Source organism: Anarhichas minor, unplaced genomic scaffold (assembly GCF_050575085.1).
Source record: "Anarhichas minor isolate MPS153535 unplaced genomic scaffold, ASM5057508v1 ptg000011l, whole genome shotgun sequence".
NCBI classification, from domain to species: Eukaryota; Metazoa; Chordata; class Actinopteri; order Perciformes; family Anarhichadidae; genus Anarhichas; species Anarhichas minor.
This window is the reverse complement of record NW_027466457.1, coordinates 2111980-2131231: the sequence shown is the minus strand read 5'-3', so window position 1 is coordinate 2131231 and position 19252 is coordinate 2111980. Positions and strand designations below refer to the sequence as shown.

Here is a 19252-nt window from a genome sequence, read left to right as displayed (position 1 = left end):
CAGACAGTCTCCCAGCCCAAGTGGACAGGACTCTCCTCATGGGACTCTACTAAGCTGTTGTTCAACTTCAGTAAATGGGTGAAGGAAAGACAGAAAGTCTTTGATGGATGTTGTTCCTGAGCAGTGCAACAAAGGCACTGTAGCAGTTTTGCATTCCAATTGTGATCTTACATCGAGAACATTAAGTGTCATAAATGGCTGGATATTTTATATACTGTGTAAATATATATATATATATATATATATATATATATATATATATGGGAAGACAAAGAAAAAGGAGATACTTTTTGAAGCAGATCTTACAAAGTAATTAAAATGAGAACTTTACAGCATCAACAAATTATAAACAAATTGGACATAGGAGGCCTAAAATAAAAACAAATAAAACTTCAAGATGTATGGCTGTGACAGCACAGATAACCTCTAGTAAGAAAATCACACCTGGCAAATGTAGAGACAATATTGCTCTGATGACCTCAGTCTATGCTCCGGACCTTAATAAGGTTTTAGAAAATCTATTATATGCTGTATTCTGAGCACAGCCCAAGTCCTGCAGTAAAGTAAGAACTGCATTTTTTAAAAATTGATTAGAACATTCATGAGCGTGAAATATTTCCAAGGCAGGTGTTGTGTAATCCCTCTTTGGCGTGTCTTTTGAAAAGTCTGACTACCATGTTATAGACCAGCTGGTTGAGCTCATGTTTCTTATCAGTTCAGCTTATGGAGGTTTGCAGTTTTTAAATCACTGACTGAAAGCTTTGGCTGGGGCTGAAGCACAGCCTCTCTTCACATAAACATACCTGTGCATTCTGGGTGCTCAACATGGGGATATGGATGTGGGGGATATATGGCTGCAGTAAACAAAACTGTGGTGACTTTAAAAGCTTTTAACACAAACATGGTGGCTTTATTAAGAGTGATGGTTTTATAAATCACAATACAAGGCCTAATTGGCCCCGGTGATTTTAACAATATCCACCAGTCGTAAAAAAAAAAAAGACCACTTAAGGCAAAGTTAACTTTTGACCTAAACTGAATCGAAGGGCAGCAGACAAGTGCACCACTGGATTGCTAGTGACACAACCTTCACTGCTCCAAGGAAAAACTTCAGTACTCATGCTAGAAAATGGTTGTTTTCAATTCCCACTTTCTCATATGTTCCACCGTACATATTTCTGAACGGTTACGTTCCTGCCTTACAGAACAGTCTTTTCAAGATTGCATCTCAAAAATCTGGCAATTCCTGTTAGGAGTTGACGTTGACAAAAGTTGCAGTGTTCATATTGTCACATTCAAGTGCTGCAATCCACTGTACTAAGATGGACTAGATCATAACAGTCCTGTTTTTGCCACTTATCACTGGTTATTAAGTTTTAGAGCTGATCAAAACTGACCTAAAAAGAGAATGAATATTAAACTTATCATTTGTCAAGTTCCTGACCTCCAAATGAATGATAATGTTGCTGGATGTGTAAATAGGCAACGATTTGCAAACACATTCACCAAGACAACTTTATAAGGTGATAATAAGTCAGTGTTGTGTTTTCAGCTTGTTAAGTTGCCTTCAAGTGGATAAAAGAACAAGTTATGCAGCATTAAGACTTTACAAATTGTTCAGCACTTCATGGGCTGGCTCTTAACTTTATTTCAGATCTTTTTTTTTTTTTTATTGTAAGCCAGCGCGCAGTCCCAGATGCTCAGCCTTCTGAAGGTCCCTCACCTTTGGAACTTCCTGTCTGAGGCTTGAAGACTCGAAAGTAGAAAAAAAGCCTCTTATATAAAAAGCTGTATTTAAACATTCTGAACATTGATAAAGCAGCAAGCAACAATGTGTAATGTAAAGATATAGTGGGGTAACTTTTACCTGGGCAGAGAATGAAGTCGCTCTTCCTCTGTGTGTGATGTTATCTGATCTTCTCCTGGCTTTGTTAACATAGCCGGGCTGGCCGCTCGTGGTTCTAGTGCATGTTCGTGCATGTGAGCGTGTCTCACTGGTTCGCTCACGGCGTCGTCCACCTTTAATTAATATTGGCCTCAATTTCATTTTTACAGTTCCAGTAAACAGTTCCAGTTTGTTTTTGTGGATTTAATTCTGTTTTATTTGATTGAGTTTTATTCTATTTCATTTAATTGCCTGATTTTACCTGTGTCATTGTTATAGTTTGTAGTATTAAAATCTTTTAACCAAAGTTCCTAATGTGAGGCAGCTTGAAATTTCGATTTCAGTTGTTTCATTATTTTGAAATCCCCCAATTCATAACAAATCAACCAACAAACAGAGTAATACTTTTTATTGCCACCTTTTGGAAGTCGATATAAGCTGCAGCTCCTCTATCCATGCAGACTCACGTCTGAATAATGGAGGAGGGTCAGAATGGAAGTAATTGATTTAATTTGAGCGCAGAAAATGGAATTGATCTGTGAATAATGTGCTCCGTTTATGGTTGTGAAAATGGTGCTTCTCTGACCTGGATTAATTTGCCTCATAGCACAAGCCCACTGTGTGCTTCATAGAGCAAATATAAGGCGTTATTTTCACATCATATTCATTTAATGATAGGAATCGGTAGAATGTATTTGTTCATGCATACATACATACTGAGTTTTACACAATGATGAAAAAAACAATCACACTGAGCAAGCCTTACCACACCCACATTATATTTAATTAAAAACATCATGATTTTTCTGTCTTTAGCTACAATATGTACATCTCTTGGGTCATATGAATTGGTAGAATAATTCAGTACATTACAACATATATACATACCAATGAGTACAACACAAATTCAGACAGAGGCGTGAAATGGTTTTCTGCTCACTTTCAAGTCTGAAACCTCATGCCGAGGGACCTGAACACTGACGTTTTCTGATGAGAGGTTGATGTCTCGCACATCTAATGTGTTAGCACCCCCTTCAGTTAGAGCACAGTGTTCTCCAGTGTCGTCCAGTGCTTCTGCATTGAATAAGTGCTAGTGCAAGAACAAAATGAAAACGGTTAGGGAGGATGAATAGACTGAAAAAACAGACAAACATAAGGGAAAGAGGACTGTGAGATATGAAGTCGTTTAAATATTTTAGAAGCATAGAGGGAACAAGGTGAGTCGGACAGTGGCATGTTTATTTCATATTGCTCTCTATCCAGTCTTTGAAGTTGGCTACATGTGTGTAGACTGTGTAGAGGTCAGGATCACACTCCCCTTGGTCATAGCCAAAGCTCACCAGTCCCATGAGTCTCCACAGCCCTTTGCTTTCCCCCTGCACCTGCCTAAAGCTGAGAGAGAGCTTCTGGTTGCTGCTGGCTTGGTTCTCAGAGAGGGCGGGGAGGACAAGGATTCCCCCTGTGTCAGAGGGACATATGTTAGAGGGTTCATAGTCCGGCTTGTGGCTGGCACAGAGCATATTGTCTGTGACGCTGACTGGCACGCCATTGCGAGCATACTGCCGCTCACAGGGGACTATATCAGCAAGGTGAACAAGCCCAACCCTTGCCCTTTCATCAGGACCTAAACTTGAATCAGGCAGTGGAGACCAGCCTGTCACAAGCCCTTGCCCAGAGGTCACTTCTTCTCCCTGGCTGTCAGAGAGGCAGAGGGGCAGGACCTTCTCCCCGATCCTTGCTTTGTCCAGTAACTTGACCACAGCTATGTCAGAGTCGAGAATATGGGGATCGTAGTTTGGATGAAGAACAATGGAGGCCACCTAAAGGAGAAAGACATGGACTTACTGCATGTGGAAGTTTGGTTTTAGGGTCATTAAAATACAAGATCTGACGCTTACCCTCAGGTGTTGAAGACCTTTGCTTTCCCTGTGGTCATCACGGTACTGCTTCCCTACCACCACCTTGATCTTGGCAGCATCCAGAGGATACACCTTCCCCAGCTCTGTCACACAGTGGGCTGCGACCACCACTCTCTTTAGGTTCACCAGAGCCCCACTGCACACCAGCTGCCAGCCAGTAGCCTGATTGTGGCTGCCAGTTCCTGCTTCAACGTCCCCCTTCAGGGACCCTGTTTGGCTATCTGCCTTGGTCACCTTGGTCCCAGCTCCGTTGGTGAAGCGGCGGTAGATGGCTGCCAGCCAAGGCCAGTGAGCCTCTGCCGGCCTCTCTGGGTCAAAGGTTGGATGCTTCCCACACACTGCCAAAGAGGAGGTTACAGGATGAGAGGACAGAGAGGGAAAGACCACCATCAAGAGAAGGGGCGGGAAAAGGAGTACAGGAAAAAATTAGACTCACACTGAGACAGTGTCAACACTGTCTCAGTGTACAATATGATCATAAAATGCACTACGAGTCTAACTCCAGGGCTTGTTAACATGTGGTAGATGTGTGCAGAATAATTGTATTAAACGCAGCTCACAGACCCAACACTTATCCAGTCTGGTATTAAGGCAGGATGCCCAAGAGCAGCCAGTTTTGTGTTTGTTGCAAAAAGTGGCTGGCCCAATGTGTTTTCCCTCCACTCTGAAGAATATTAACATCTATTTTAAAGTGATTAGGTCTGGAGGCGCAAAGGTTCCAAGTTGACCACTGGGTGGATTCAGTCTCCTTAGCAACGTTTATATATTGATGGGAAGGGAAGGTGTGATTGGATCTACTCTGCAGCAAAGCTGGCCCATCTTCTGCATAATGTATGCTTTTAGCCTTTTACATACGAAGTTGTTGATGCTGATGAAGAAGAAAGTGGAGACTGTTCATGTATTTTGTCCATTTAATTACAACCTGGAAGACGCCTTGTTTACTCAGAGATGTGGATATTTTCAAATTCTCGTTGCATCTATCTCACAGCTCAGCTGTAAATTGTCAACAATTGGCTTTTCATTTTAGTAGCTTAGGAAAGTGACAGTGAGCAGGAAGGAGAGAACTACAGCTGACAGTGATGCCTAAGAGATGGGTGACATTGTATTGTTTGATACCAGCATTTAGAGGCAGTAGTAATATTTTAAGAGAATTAAGATAAATGTCTGACATCATTGCTGATATGTGGGCATTAATCACAGTATTAAAATGTGTTTGTTTTGTGGGAGTGTGGTGGTTATTGCCAGTGGTCAGCCAACTAGTAGTTCTTTGCTGCCCTCACCTGGCGAACAGGACACATGACGCCCGCTCCACTTCCCAGTCTTTAAGCAAGTGCGGCGAGAACTGCCAGAGTGTTGGTAGAAAGAAGAGGCACACTCGTACTCTATATGCGAGTAAAGGTGGTGGAAGCCCTGGGGCAACTGGGAAAGCACTGGAGGACCTCTAGTGGGGCCGTCAGACTGGAGCAGTCGGCCCAGCCCAGAAGAGTAGAGCTTGTGCACAGGTGTCTTTCTGTGGGGAGAAGAAGAGGCCAGGGGTGTGTAGACATACCCTGAATTAAAGTTTAGGCTGTGTACATCCTTTTGGATGTGAGTACAGACAACAATTTATTGTATAACATTAGACTCATTGCTTTTAATTCTTCAGTCACTAAATAGCATAATAATATACAGAACTTATGGACCTATGTTATATGACATAACGCATTGGTAAACATACCTGAATAGTGCCTGAGGTGGCAGAACTCTTTGTCTAACCAGCTCCGAGACTTTGGGCTCCCGGCATGCTGCAAATACACACATATTTATGAACACACACGGATAACACATGAAATACACATACCAAGGTCCGCTGTGATGTGAATGGAGAGACTGGAACTAGAACAGTGACTGAACTGTGGGGACAGGAGTAGGCTAACATGTCGTTATCGGTATCACTGTTTGATATGGCATAGGCTGAGGGTTTTAGAAGTTGTAAGTGATGGCTATAATAAGGGTTAAAGGAAAAGTTAAATATTTTTGGAAATACACGTATCTGCCGTCTTGGCAAGAGTTAAATGAGAAGACCAGCCCTCATGCCTGTGCTTCAAACATGAGCCAGTTAGCTGAGCTCAGCATAAAGACTGAAAACGGGTAAAAAGCAAGTCTGACTCTGTTCAAAGCTATAAAAAAATGCCTACAAACACCTCTAAAGCTCACTACTTAACACTACTTTTGTTTAATCCGTACAAAAACAAAAGGGAGAAAACTAAAATATGTGCTTTGAGCCAGACTAGCAGTTTTGCCCTTTATGTTAAGCTACATGTGAATTGATCTGCTGCTGAGTGTAGGTAACAGACTAACTAAGAGAAAAAAAAACTATTTCCAAAACTGTAGAACTGTAGAATAACTTGCTTTGTCTTTTATTCTTCGCTCTTTAATTCATGAGGAAAGTAGAGTCACAGACACTTTGACCACTTTATCTTTTGGCAAGAGCTGAAGAGCATCCGGACCAAAATGAATTACAACTAATTAACATAGCACTCCAAACTTTATGGATTATTGTACTGCACAAATGTTTTACCTATTAGCATTTCACGCTAGCATTTTATAACCCTTTACTATTGGCCTTTGGGCTACATCAACAAGTTTGATGGCCCGACATAAAGTGAGAAACTCATGACACCTCGTTAATTACTTACTCATTTTCTAACGAAACACTGCACAGTTTGCTGTACTGGATGTTTGTCCTTGTTTGTACTACCTTTAGATGATAGGCTATATAGGAGGTGGTGTGTAGGCTACATGCCTACAGAAATGTCATCAGTAGAAAAACAGTGACCAAACAGATGACAGTACCTCTGACACATAGAGGTTGTTTGCCACTCCAGGTACCATTTGGCTGGCAGGTACGTCGGGCATTACCACTGATGGCATATGAGTGGTTACAGAAGAACTCCGCTGTTTCAGGCTCCAGTCCAGGCACCAGTTGGTAGTAGCCATGGTAGAGGCGAGAGAGAAGTGGGCAGCTTTTCCCTGCAGAGGGGGAGCAGACAGTAGGTGAGGGTGAAGACCAACAAGGAGCGGATGATATTCACTTTTATTTATTTCTTTCAATGACTTTCTCACCGGTGAAGCTTTGGTTGACCTCTTTCTCTTTTTCTTTTTCTTTGTCCCCCCTCTCCCTCTCCAACTCCTCCTTTGTTTTCTCAGCCGAATCTTTCTCTGTCTTGTCCTCTTTAATTGTTGGGTTTTCCTTTGGTTTCCCATTTTCCTCACTTCCCGCCGTGTACATGGTGTACTGTGTAATGTTTACTCTAGTGGGAAGGATTTTCCTCCCTGGCTCTGTAGAACCTATGGTATTATTTTCCTTCTGTGTATCTTTTGTATCATGTATAACGGTGTTGTTCTTTGTCATTTCCAATTCAAATATCTCCACTGTGTTGTCACCCTCAGTTACGATGACCGTTCTTATCTTGGTGTCATTCGGGCCGACTTTGTCCGAATCTCTTTTTCCATTCACCTGCTCCTCTTTTCTTTCCTTCTCGTCTTGTCCTTTGTCTTTTATCACAACTATTTCTGTGATATCTGTCTTTTCTGTCTCCAAGTTTGTGTCTGGGCTGCCTTCATTTTTCTCCGGTGGCTTCTCAACACCAGGTTCTTTCATTTCAACTGTATTCAGGCTGTTGTCTGGGCCTTCACTATCCACTTTATCTTTGCTGCCTCCAGTGGGTTTCTCTGACCCAGTATTTCTTTCCCCTAGCTCTCCTTCATTCCCACCCTCAGACACAGTTTCCTCTGGAATGGTACCGGTATATTTATCTTCTCTGTCCACTGCTGTTGTATTGTCATGCCCAGTGTTTATATCTCTCCCTCCAACGCTTTCTTTTTCACCAGTTGTGTTTTCTTGACCTTTCTCTTTTGTTTCGCTGATATGTTTTTCACCATCTGTTTCGTTGCCTTTTTCTGTCTTTTTTGCCTTGTCTCTGTCCTTTTCTTCTTCAGTGAGAGTATTATTTACTGTGGATACAGAACATAAAGAAAGATAATTACTTTATTGTCAGTCAGCAGCTGATTTCAAATCTATTTTCTTTTTTTTAGGTTGGCTCGTCATGCTGAATGGCTCTCAGCACCGACTCGTTTTCTGATGACCAATATTTGAAATGACTCGCCCATTCTAATCCCTGTTATTTAAGTCACTTTGTCTGACCTTGGGTGCAAACAGGAGGAGTCCCACTCCAGGTGTTGTTAGGGAGGCAGGCTCTCTGGGAGCTTCCACTGAGTTCATAGGGCTGGTAGCACAGGTACTGTAGAGCAATGAGGACATCATTGGGTCCATAAACCAAGAAGTGGTTCCCATGTGTTGGCTTGGGTGGTAGAGCACAGACTATTTCCACTGGCACTGCAGACAGGAAAGGAAAATCAGGCTTTTAGTGGCTGCAAATCGTCCAATTTTCCGCAAGCTGCACCACTTCTAGGGCAGTATGCATGGCATTCAGAGCAAGCATGTGACACACAAATGACTTTCCCAGATCTCACATTTGAATTATATGGCAAAATCTGGTATAATCACGTCATTATCTTACCACACTCTGGGGCAGGCGCACTCCAGGTGCCATCACTCAGGCAGATGGCAGTGTGGAAACCCCGCAGCTCTAAGCCAGGGTCACAACGGAAAGTGATGCGTGCCCCCGAGTGATGAAACAAACCCTCTGTGGATCCATGGGTGGGCACTGGAGGCCTGCGGCATCCAACCACTGAGTGGAAATACAGGCATGCACATGTTGTCTTATTTTCCTGTTTTTTAACTAAAAGCCGGATCTTCCAAATTAGGACAAATAGGGGATTTAGGAAGCATCTTAATCATTCTCTAAAATATCAGTTTATTTTGTCTCCCTCCTATAAAGACCTCAAAAATAGACCTTCAGTGAGTTCATTGCCTTCAGGTGTTTGCAGGTCAAACAGGTAACTCACAAACCAAAATCTCAGCTTTCAGACCTGCTTACCTTAGAGGCTCATTAATTAATGAGTAATTTCACCCATCGTGGTAAAGTTCACAGCAAGACTTATACACAGGGCTTGTAAATGGGGAAGGAATAGATGCAATAAAATAGTTTTAGTCAAACTGTTTTGTTTTCCAGGGTTGTAAAAGTGGATTTACGGAGTGAGGTAGTAGAGATTGTTAATGTGGTGATGGAATACTGGGTGTAACTCAGTTACTTTGGCATTTTCTTTGTGAATATAGTATCAATTTCTATCTTTAAGGCAAACTGCCTATGTACACACAAATGTTGTGGTACAGGACCGCGCCACCCACAACTGAGTTCACAAAAACCCAAATACACATGTCAACACTGAGTTTATTCAGCCCTCTGTGTGAAATGAACCCTCAAGAGGTTTTGTTGTTCATTTCAAGTTGGGTTCGATCCATAAAATGCTCTGTCCATGGCTTGATCGGTCCAAATCAAGGAACCCTCCCTATCGTGCGGTTTTGATGTATTTACCGACTTTGCCAACCAACAGTTGAATAGTAAACTGTAGTTGACCTCTTTTGAATATGTTTTTTTCAAAACGTTGAAGCATTCTGTTGAGCTCTGGGCACCTTTGTATTGTGCATAAATGATCCATCTTCCTTGTCAGATTGTGTCCACGGGCATAATAAGATGAGTCATTGGGCTTGAATGCTAACTTACTATGCATAAAGACTCATATTGGAAGTAAATCATCATTCCTTTTGTTAATGCCTTGGAAATGATGTTGAACACTGCACTCCAAAACAGATCAGACTCAAGAATAGAACTGTTCCAGAGAGAGAAAGGAAAATAAAAGATTTCCAATGTGGAGTTTCTACGATTATGTGAAGACTTTTTCATACACAATGAGTTTTATCTGAGGCTTACAACAGTTGACAGTTTGATTATTGGAGCCATAAAATACAGCTGATGTCAGGTTCATACTTAAAATTCTCCATGTGACTCCAGGCAGAAATGTAGACTACATTTCCCCTACAAAATGTCAGATATTAACGTTATTCCAGCTCTCATCCACTCATGGGAACACAGATGAATGCACACTGTGTGGAATGAAACTCCTGCCTTTTTTTACGGGTGTCTCCTCCAATGGAAAAGCTGGCTCATGTTATGGAAATAGAATTGTTTCACCATTCGTTTTATAGACTCGTATTTAGCCCTGAAAATGACACCACAAGAAATAAGTGAGTAGGGTTGGGGGGTCTGTTTTTGTGGGATCTCAAGGGAGGTTTATTGGATGTAAAAACACAAGTTCGGGTCCAGACACCCATAAATAGAAGACCTTGTAGGCCAACCACACCCTGATTGAGCAGTACCCCACATAACAGAGTTGAGTAGCTCTGCTGGTATGTTTGTAAATATTGACCGCACAGATTTAAGGTGGCATATAGTGCAGAAACCAAAATGGTTGCTGACCGTACAAATAAAAAACACTTCTCCTCATTCTTGGTTCATCATGTATTTTGTTGGTGCATTTTCCCCTTCTTTCTGTCCACAGAAGTATGACTTCATGCATTAGTTGGTTCAATGCTGCAAACATATTTGTTAGATGGTCGGTTGGATTTGCAGTCCAAATGTTGAGCTGCTGACTGACCAAAGCTATAACTTGGACTGCACAGACGGGGGAAAGCAGCTGGCCTGAACCTAGTCCAAACCACAGACCTCTCCCTTGTGACAGTGAATCACCGCCTGCCTCTGAGCAGCAACAACAGCAAAATAAAAGATTCTCCATAAGTTTATTGTAACTATGTGTCTGATTTCAGATGAAAATTACAAAAGTGACTTTGAGATTTCGAAAGTGGAGATGGACATTTTTTTTTTTACTACTGTAGAAGCTTTAGTTATGTTACAAACTCACCATTTTCACACCTCTTGCCTGTGTAGCCAGCCAGACAGGCACAGTGGTAAGTGTAAGAACTCTCCAGCACACAAGTCCCATCATGTAGGCAAGGAGAAGAGCTGCAAGCTGTAAATATACAAGTGTGTGACATTAGGGTACAAGAAGAAATGTTGTATTTATTTGCAGTGTGATGATAAAATATGTATGCCAAAAGGAATGCTGCCCACATCAAGGGATTCATACCCAAAGCCATTTCCATTTCATCTTTACTTTCCATTTCTACACAGAATGCCTCATTTCTACACAGAATGCCTCTGTTTACTTTGACTAGGTCTGGCTTAGCTGCTGGTAACTTATGAGTCTATGCGTGTGAGAGACCTTGAGAATGAGGACATTTCTGGAAAGTAATGACATTTTGGTCAGCACAGGCTTTCTCAACGGGCCATTAGCAGGCTCAACACCCCGACGAAGGCTTTTGCCGAAACTTGTAGGTTTCAGTCACGCACTCATTATTCACTGGACTGTGAGTTCCTTGGAAACTTCTTTCTTGTTTCCATTTGTTCTGGCCCATTCCTCAAATGAGCCCCGTTGTTCATTGAGCCTGACTTTATAAGTGACTTTTTATTTATTGTCTATGAAGCAAGGACTGACTGTTAGGTGCTATTATTGGATAAGGACTTGGTTTTGGGGTGTACGGTTAAAATGAACCTTTTGATTTGGGGTAGGAATACCTTACGTCACCAAGGGTCCTCAAAAGTATAGAAATAAATTAGTAGTGCATAAATATAAACAGCAGTAGCAGTATTTTTGTTATTGTTGTTAAATGACAGTGTTATTCAACCTACCTGATCTCTCCTGGAAAGTGGCAAAGAATCCATCAAAATTCTTGTAACCATCAGACACAAAGAGTATGTGCAGACTGTGACCAGAGCTGTGAACTGGGGCCGGTCTGTTGTTCCCACAGAATCGAGCAATAACACGCGAGTCAATGCTGTCACCGTCTCGGACCTCCACGAAGTCGTAACGACAAGATTGATGAAACTCCAGACTCATCATCATGAACCTGTTTGAAAGAGGATGAGTGTACAAAAACACACAAAGTGCCTTACAAATGAACTTCATATTTCTAAAACAGTTTTAAAGTACATTTTCTACATTAAATGTAACAAACAAACTACTTTTTTTAAACTGTTTTTCAACCACAATTTAATAATAAGATGGTGACATGGAGCAAACTGACTGAATCTTTTGGTGTAAACGTTTCTGTTGTGTTTCTGCTATATATGTGCTACCCTGGATAATGACCTGTGTTGCCTGGCATCGTGGAACCGCGCTTTAAAATCTTCAGCTAGCAAACAACTAATGAACAGTCATATCAATCATCGCTACCCAATACATTAAAGGTGATTTGCTCCGCTGTTGCGTAGCTTACTGTTATTAAGGGTGTGTGAAATAAGTCTCATTTTAAGGTACCACAGCAGTTAAAGATTAAAATTATTATTTTTTCATGTAGAAAATATAAGTGGAAGTTAAGCTGTTCGCAGCAGTAAATATTCAAGGAAAGACTAAGCTGAGATCTTGACTAAGACAGGTATAGGCAAGTAAAACCACATTATACCCATACACATACATACACATTATACTACACTAACTTGTCCCAACATAATATGAGCTTAGATTAAATATTTGAGATAAAGCACAATAATTATTGACACTTGGCAGCAAACCCTAAGAAAACCCTAATCGGATGCCTATCATTAGTTGTGGCTTTGGCAGGTTTTAGAGACATCTTAGGAATTTCCCCCCCTTATATTTAACAGATTGTTTATCTTTTAGCACTAATTATGTGCCTATTTAACAGTTTTAAGTGCACATATAAATGCCACTACATTTATGTACCGTAGTTGGCAATAATACGGCTACTGCTGATAGACAACAATACATTTCCAGTCTAATTTAGCATCTCGTTATTGCAGATCAGCAGATGTTAAATATCTATAAAATATATTCATGAATGCTGAACAAACATGTTGATTGCACATTTCCAAAACAAAGTAGTATGACTGGTGATTATTGGTATGAAAGTTCTAGGTACTGTGCGAATGTTTCCAAAAGATTCTTTGTGTGCTTTAACACAGCCAGGGCATCCAGAAAGAGCGGCTTTAGGGCCTGATTAAATGTAAATTTAAGTAAGTGCAATAGCTGTTAGGAGAAATTTACATAGACTTTTGATTCATGAGCTGTTTGATTCAGTTGCAGTCAGAGTGTGAGAGGACTGCCAGCTGGATTAGGAAAAGCACAAAGGCGTCTCCTTTCTTCTTCTCTGGGATTTCAGATGTAATCTCTTTGGCCTAATATTGGAACGGACATGAATGACTGATGAACTTTATACAATACACTGGCATGCTCCCAAATCCTCTAATATTACCCTTTATCAGAGACCCTTGGGTCAGTGAGGCTTAGTCTAATAAGATATAAAGTAATCCTAAATGTTAGCCTGCAGCAGCTCCCAACAAGAATGCCAGCTGTAATTCAGATGTGTTTCCTGTGATGTGAGTGTACTGCGAGCCACGGTAGTTAAAGAAAGGAAAACCCTAATTCCCCAGTCTCTCAGGCACAAACATAGAACTTTCCATTAGTCTATCTCTGAGCACAGCAGCTCTGTTTCATTTAGGGGTTTTGTTTATGTCAGAAAGGACATAAGAATATGACATATACATATTAGTCATCTCTATATTGATGCTGGTAAGACATGTAATGCAAAACTTTATATATATAGTGGAAAAACATACTCTAAATGTCTGATTACCGCACGCTCAGCCTGAATCTAACTGTATGTTTGTTCTGCTAAAACCCTGCCCAGAGGCTGGCCAGTGAAATGCTGTAAGTGTAATGGAGAGAATGACAGACAGAGAAAGTTATCACAGGACTGAAAAGCAATGACTTGCCCTGCAAAAAAGCAGGTGTTGTGGTTTCCAAATGTTGCTGTCGACTTGCCATCCGTTCAGGACATCTTGCACAAACTGAACTGACTGGAAATTCAACTTAAGCAGGTCAGCCAATAATAACTCTTACAGATGGCCAATGAAGATCACTAAAAGTAATGCTTTAATGCTAAATGAAACTGAAACAATAGTTTGCAATATTCTTCAGTTTCCCACAGGCACATGAGTGTTTGCAACCTGTGGTCAATGTATCCACATCAACCATTATTTCGTCACTTGATGGCTATGAAACCTTCCCCATGCTTTTATAGGGATTCTTCCTTTGAAAGTAGTTCCAATGACAACTGTTGACAGCGAAGTGTTCAGATTATTTAGAATAATGTTGAATCTTTCAATGTAATTATTAGTGAAGGACCACCAGTCGAACCTGTGGTTTTACCCATCATGCTTTGTGATAGGCAAAAACAACTATTAGCAGTGAATATTATCATTAACCTTCCCGATGTAACCCAACGGATGAGGTCTGATGACACAGGCAGGTAAATGAGGATCAGTGAACTATAACTACAGCAGCTGAGGGGACACGGTCTCACCTGAGCTCTATAGTAAAGGGACGATCCACCTCTATGGTCCACTCACATCGAGCATTGTTGGGGTAGCTCTCGAGCACCAAGTGGCCCTGCCGTTTATGGATCACACCCCCACACTCTGAAAAACACATGGGAAAGAATTCCATTTTGGAAAGTTGGTGTTCTTTAAATTTCAGCGACTGGGAATTATTACAGCTTAATTAATATTTTGAGGGGCTACATTCAGCTGCTTTGGTTACCATTCAAACCAAAGGCAATTACATTTGAGTTTCCAAACTGTAAAAGTCCAGTGTAGTGCTCAGCAAAATAAAGAAACACAAACACAATACGCACAAGGACAACAAGGCGTTCAGCAGCCTATCCAGGTTCTGCTTTTAATTAAATGTATGATTGTTGTTTCCTCAGGCAGAATATTTGCATATTGAAAAAACTGTAGTCAGTGTCCAAATGTTACATATTAAATTGTTTTATGGGATTCCCGATAGTTGACTCTGACTTGTCATTCAGCTCCTTGTGGAGAAACCTCCTGGGCATATGGCAGCCTTCCAAGCTGGCGTAGTTGTCCCAGATGAGCACAAATCATCAGGGAAGGAAAGAACACATGCACATTGTATTCATTTCACGCATAGATAAAAAAGTTTGATAGCAAAGCCCTATAGGATCTGCTAATTGGGAGAATGAAGATACTTACTCATGCAATCTCCACCAGACCAGCCAGGCCGACACTCAGCGCAGTATTTTCCAGTAATGAAGAAGTCGTCCCTGGGGCCCCATGTCCCATTGTTACATCGCTTACAGTTCTCAAATATACTGCAACCTGAAAGAAAGAGAGCCCGAAACCAAATCACAGTAAAGTAATTAAAGAGCCAGGCTGACGGGGCAAAATAAAAAGGATGCAAACAATTCAAATCAAGTCTTTTAAAAGGGCTGTTATCTTTTTTGTCAGAATTGGGAACATTTTCCCTACATGACTTGAGCCATGTCACCAACCTGCATCAGACCGCTGCCATGTTTCCTTTTTATCAACTCTGTTTAAATCATTATGCTCATTTTTCACTACAAAAGAACACACAAACATATTAGTGCTTCCATACATACAAATGTGGAAAAAAGTCCCTAAAATGGCTTCCTGGGAGGAAGGTTTTTAACTGAAGAGACTGCTTTTTTGAGTTTAAGAGTAAAATGGGATTTACAGGTATCCATTTTATTTCGAACAGCTGTTTTGTTTTACATTCAAGCTGTGAAGAGAACATGACATACTTCTACAGGCGGGTTGGCATGTAGAAAAAAAAACATAAGGGATGCAAGAGCTACAGCACACGTGTGCAAACATCTCCAAGTGATTATATTCTCACGTACTGTATATGCACTCCTGCATTTCTTACGATGCGCACATCTGTGAGTACAAACACACACATTTTTGCCCCCATTTCATTCATAAATCACAGTTCAACGTATGATCATTCGCTCCTGCACTCATTCAAGAGGAGTCTGCCAGAAAGTCAAAAGAAAGAGCCAATGTGAAGTTGGCCTGTAAACAAATTATATCCGTCACAAATATCTTCAGGCTTTCATACTGCGTGTAATGCTACGGTGCAAACAGCTGTGCAGTTGACCGACATCGCTTTGTCTTACACACTTTACACTGCAGATATTAGAGACTAGATCAGCAGATATAGACTTTACAAGGAGAAGGCCAACTCTTTATTCTGTTCAAGGAAAACAAGTTTGCAACGTCTCACAAAATTGAAGCGCTCATTCACATATGAACATCTGCAAGGGTTTTACCTGGATGGATGATGCAGGGGTCGCAGTCATTGATGGCGTTGCGACAGCAGGGCACTGCATAGCCCACCGGCGTCCCCTGTAGGGGGCATTTACAGCGGATCACATCATACTCGCAGCAGCTTCTACACATAACGTTCCACTCTGGGCCCGGGCAGTGGTTGTACAAATACCTGTAATCTGAAAAACGACAATACGTCAGGGTCAGCAACTCAAACAAGCAAGCAGGGAACAAATGTTTTATGTAAGCATCATATACATATGCTGACAAAGAGAGGAAGATGAGTCAAACATGGAGAAAATATGACAAATGTAATGGTTTGGCCCTGTGAGCAGACACGGGGGTTATGGTCAGCAGAAGCCAGAGCAGCAGTGGAAGGATTCTGGTGAGTAACGGTGTGTGTGTGTGAGATGCTGCTCTGCCTTGGCTTCATGGTTATTTCCACTGCCATATGGTTGCAAGCTCATAGGGGTTGGCAAGTCTCTCAGTAGTTTACCTCCTCTGTATGTTCTCATACTACATTACATCAGACAACATGCCACAATGGTAAAGTCACTGTCACAGAAATCAGAATCCAAATCAATAATCAGAAAGCGCTTCCTCTTTGCAAAGTTCTACCAAATAAATGGAATGTTTAATTGGACTGGAAACCAGTGAGTCAAGGCCTTTTGAGTCTGAGCGGTTATGTAACAGTGGATTTAAAAGCTGAAACAGACAAGTGGAAATTCTCTTGTGGCAGATGTGGACAGAGTACTAACAGAAGCTGCACTTTAAACTTGGCAAATCGTCGGTGCAGCATTTTCAACACACCCTCCTCTGAGCCCTGCAATCATAACTTCTCTGCCCTCAACCCTCCAACCATTTACTCTTCCCTGACACTCCCCCATCTAAAAACACAAAGGCACACGTGTACACTGTTTTTATTTGTAATGCCGTAGCTGCACACTCGAGCTATTTGTTGTTTGTATGACTTTTGTGAAACCAAGAATCTAAAACACAGACACACAAAAGCAAAAACCAGGAACGATAAATCTCTCAGTGATAGTTTGCAGACGGTCAACGAGAGAGGAGAAGCATAGATGTCTTGGAATGCTGTGAGTCTGCCCTTCCACATTAATGATATCATAAATTGTATCTCAGTCCAACTGCAATCTGGCTCATTCTCCTCAGCTGTTTCTCCGAGCAGACACAGTGAGCTTTGACAAACGCAACGACATTAATCAAACGTTGTGCAATGCCACTAGTCCAACTTTAAGGACAGAGTTTGTCCTTTATAAAGTCATTGGAGTCTTTAGCTATTTTATGATCCCTGTCAGTTCCTAGCGTAGGTGATCTATGTTCTGATAACGTGGGCTCAGATAAGATTTGTAAAATAACCTTAAAGCTCAAATGTTCAGCAAGCCAGTGACAACCTGGGGTCCCTTTTTGGGATGGCGTGTGATAGATCTCAGGACTATAATTCAATGTAACTCAAATGTTATTGGACCATGGCACCCAAACGGGCCAGTCCATTATGCAATGCCCATGCTGTCAAATAAACTGAATATAAACTTACAACCCCTAAGCTTTGTTTTTTTTAAATCAAAGCTGCATTGTCTTGTTTATTTTAGCTCGGTTTGCTTCCATGGGGCACAAAAGGAGAAGCTCATAGTTTCTGTTGACATTGTGATTTTTGTGGATTTCTTTTGACCAAGTGCGATAACCACAAACATCCATGGCCTGCGTGTTTAGAGAGATGTCTGTTGAGAAAAGAAAAGCACATTATTGTGAGTCAAGTACAAATATGACAGGGGCACACCAAGTAAAAACCTATCTTTACCAGAGCCCTACTTATTATTTTCCTCAATATATTTAGCTAAAATCAATTTAAGTCACGTAAAAAGGTCTAGCCCATCCTACTAGATTAGCATTGCAGTCCAATAACATTGTCAGACTCACGATCGGCAGTTAAAAAATAAGATCAAAATCAATGCATCAAAACCAGATACATCTTCATTTTGAATCCACACATTCTTCTTCCTAGTCAAAAACTGCTGCCTTTATTACCTTTTTTATTTTTTTCATTTTCAGACTTGTAATCTCAATTTGCCTCGAGAGACATCCCTTGATGAATTTGAATTTATCCGATTTCGTGCAGCTCCCTCTGGAGCCACAAAAGGCTTCATACGATGTGTTTTACACATATGAAGGAGTATTCCCCCTCCACCTAATTCAGTGGAGTTCCCCTTTTATCTGGCACTTCACCCAAAAGGGAATACAAAGCTACATGATTTTGAAAAAAAAATTGAGTTGAAGCTGCTAATTAGTTTATTTCTGTAGCTTGACTTTGCTCAGTGGAGTCCAGGAGTCCATCCAAACTCTGGTCTGCTTTCATTCAAATAAACTTCAACAAAAATGCAGTTGCAAGCAACGATCTTTTCAACAACTATGACTGTTTGTCTGATTGAAATATGACCCAAATTACATAAAACGGAGGTTGGGAGAGAGAGTGGACTTAAGCCATTATCGACTGGCCAATTTCACTATTTAGTCTAAACCATTGCCTTGCAGTAAACAACGGAGCTGTATGAAAACAGTGTTTAGAAGGTGTGACGCCTGCCACGTGGGGATTGAGAGGTGCTGACACCTTCTCCTCTCCTTATGGGACAGCTTTGCTGCTTCCTTGCTGAGGTTTCTAGAGAACGCCGGCCGTAGAGACTGTGAAAGCTGATTTATAGGACATGAACTTGAAAGGGTCAAAAAAGCTTTATGAGCTGGTCCAGTAATGTCATTACATGGACCACTGCTGAGTGTCTTGTCCTTAGATAGAGAAAAGACAGCCTGTTAGCTGCCCTCTGTGCACTTATTTTGAAGACCCTGATTTACAGCAGAATAAAACAGATCTTTATGTGTTGACTTGAGTCGGTTATTCATCTTCTTTCTCACCTCAGACAGTGACATGAAATAGCATTTATGATAGGATTAGTTTCCAGATTTTCGCAAGCTGTTTTCTTAATGCTCCTGAGGTAAATGAACACAGGCAGCAGTGTTTTTAGTGTTTATTCTCTGTGAATGGATTCAGTTTGTTGACATCCATTTCTGTTATGTTTTTCCCTGAAGCATGACTCTGAGGTTTCTCCCCCAGTGCTGGACGCATGCTGGAATGCATCTACTTTTCCGAAAGGCTATCCTATCTCCTTAATACTTGTTTACTGATTTACCACAATGAAGATCATTTTTACATAACTGTGCTTTAGCTTGCGCCATGGCAATTTGGATTTATTCCCTTCAGCTATAAACTT

At 41.2% G+C, this 19252-nt stretch overlaps 1 protein-coding gene across 1 annotated transcript; it reads right to left on the bottom strand.

Moving 5' to 3' along the window:
• Positions 1–3123: 3123 nt before the first annotated feature.
• pamr1b (peptidase domain containing associated with muscle regeneration 1b) lies at positions 3124–16118 on the bottom strand. Its single transcript, XM_076089838.1, has 14 exons — positions 15974–16118; positions 14877–15002; positions 14189–14303; positions 11496–11713; positions 10669–10776; positions 8367–8537; positions 7991–8182; positions 7591–7800; positions 6910–7503; positions 6640–6816; positions 5522–5588; positions 5085–5314; positions 3784–4142; positions 3124–3705 (listed from the first exon to the last, which is right to left on the bottom strand). The coding sequence occupies exons 1-14, from the start codon at positions 16101–16103 to the stop codon at positions 3124–3126; spliced, it is 3279 nt and encodes a 1092-aa protein (XP_075945953.1). The 5' UTR covers positions 16104–16118.
• Positions 16119–19252: the final 3134 nt, after the last annotated feature.

What these genes read in the sequence shown, in the direction of transcription:
- pamr1b (XM_076089838.1), bottom strand. Translation starts at nt 16,103, where the DNA reads ATGTGTAGAAGCTGCTGCGAGTATGATGTGATCCGCTGTAAATGCCCC. An exon ending in CCCCTGCATCATCCATCCAG is followed by an intron (nt 15,003 to 15,973) that starts GTAAAACCCTTG and finishes TCTTTCTTTCAG; the next exon opens with GTTGCAGTATATTTGAGAAC. An exon ending in AAGGTCTTCAACACCTGAGG is followed by an intron (nt 3,706 to 3,783) that starts GTAAGCGTCAGA and finishes TTTCTCCTTTAG; the next exon opens with GTGGCCTCCATTGTTCTTCA.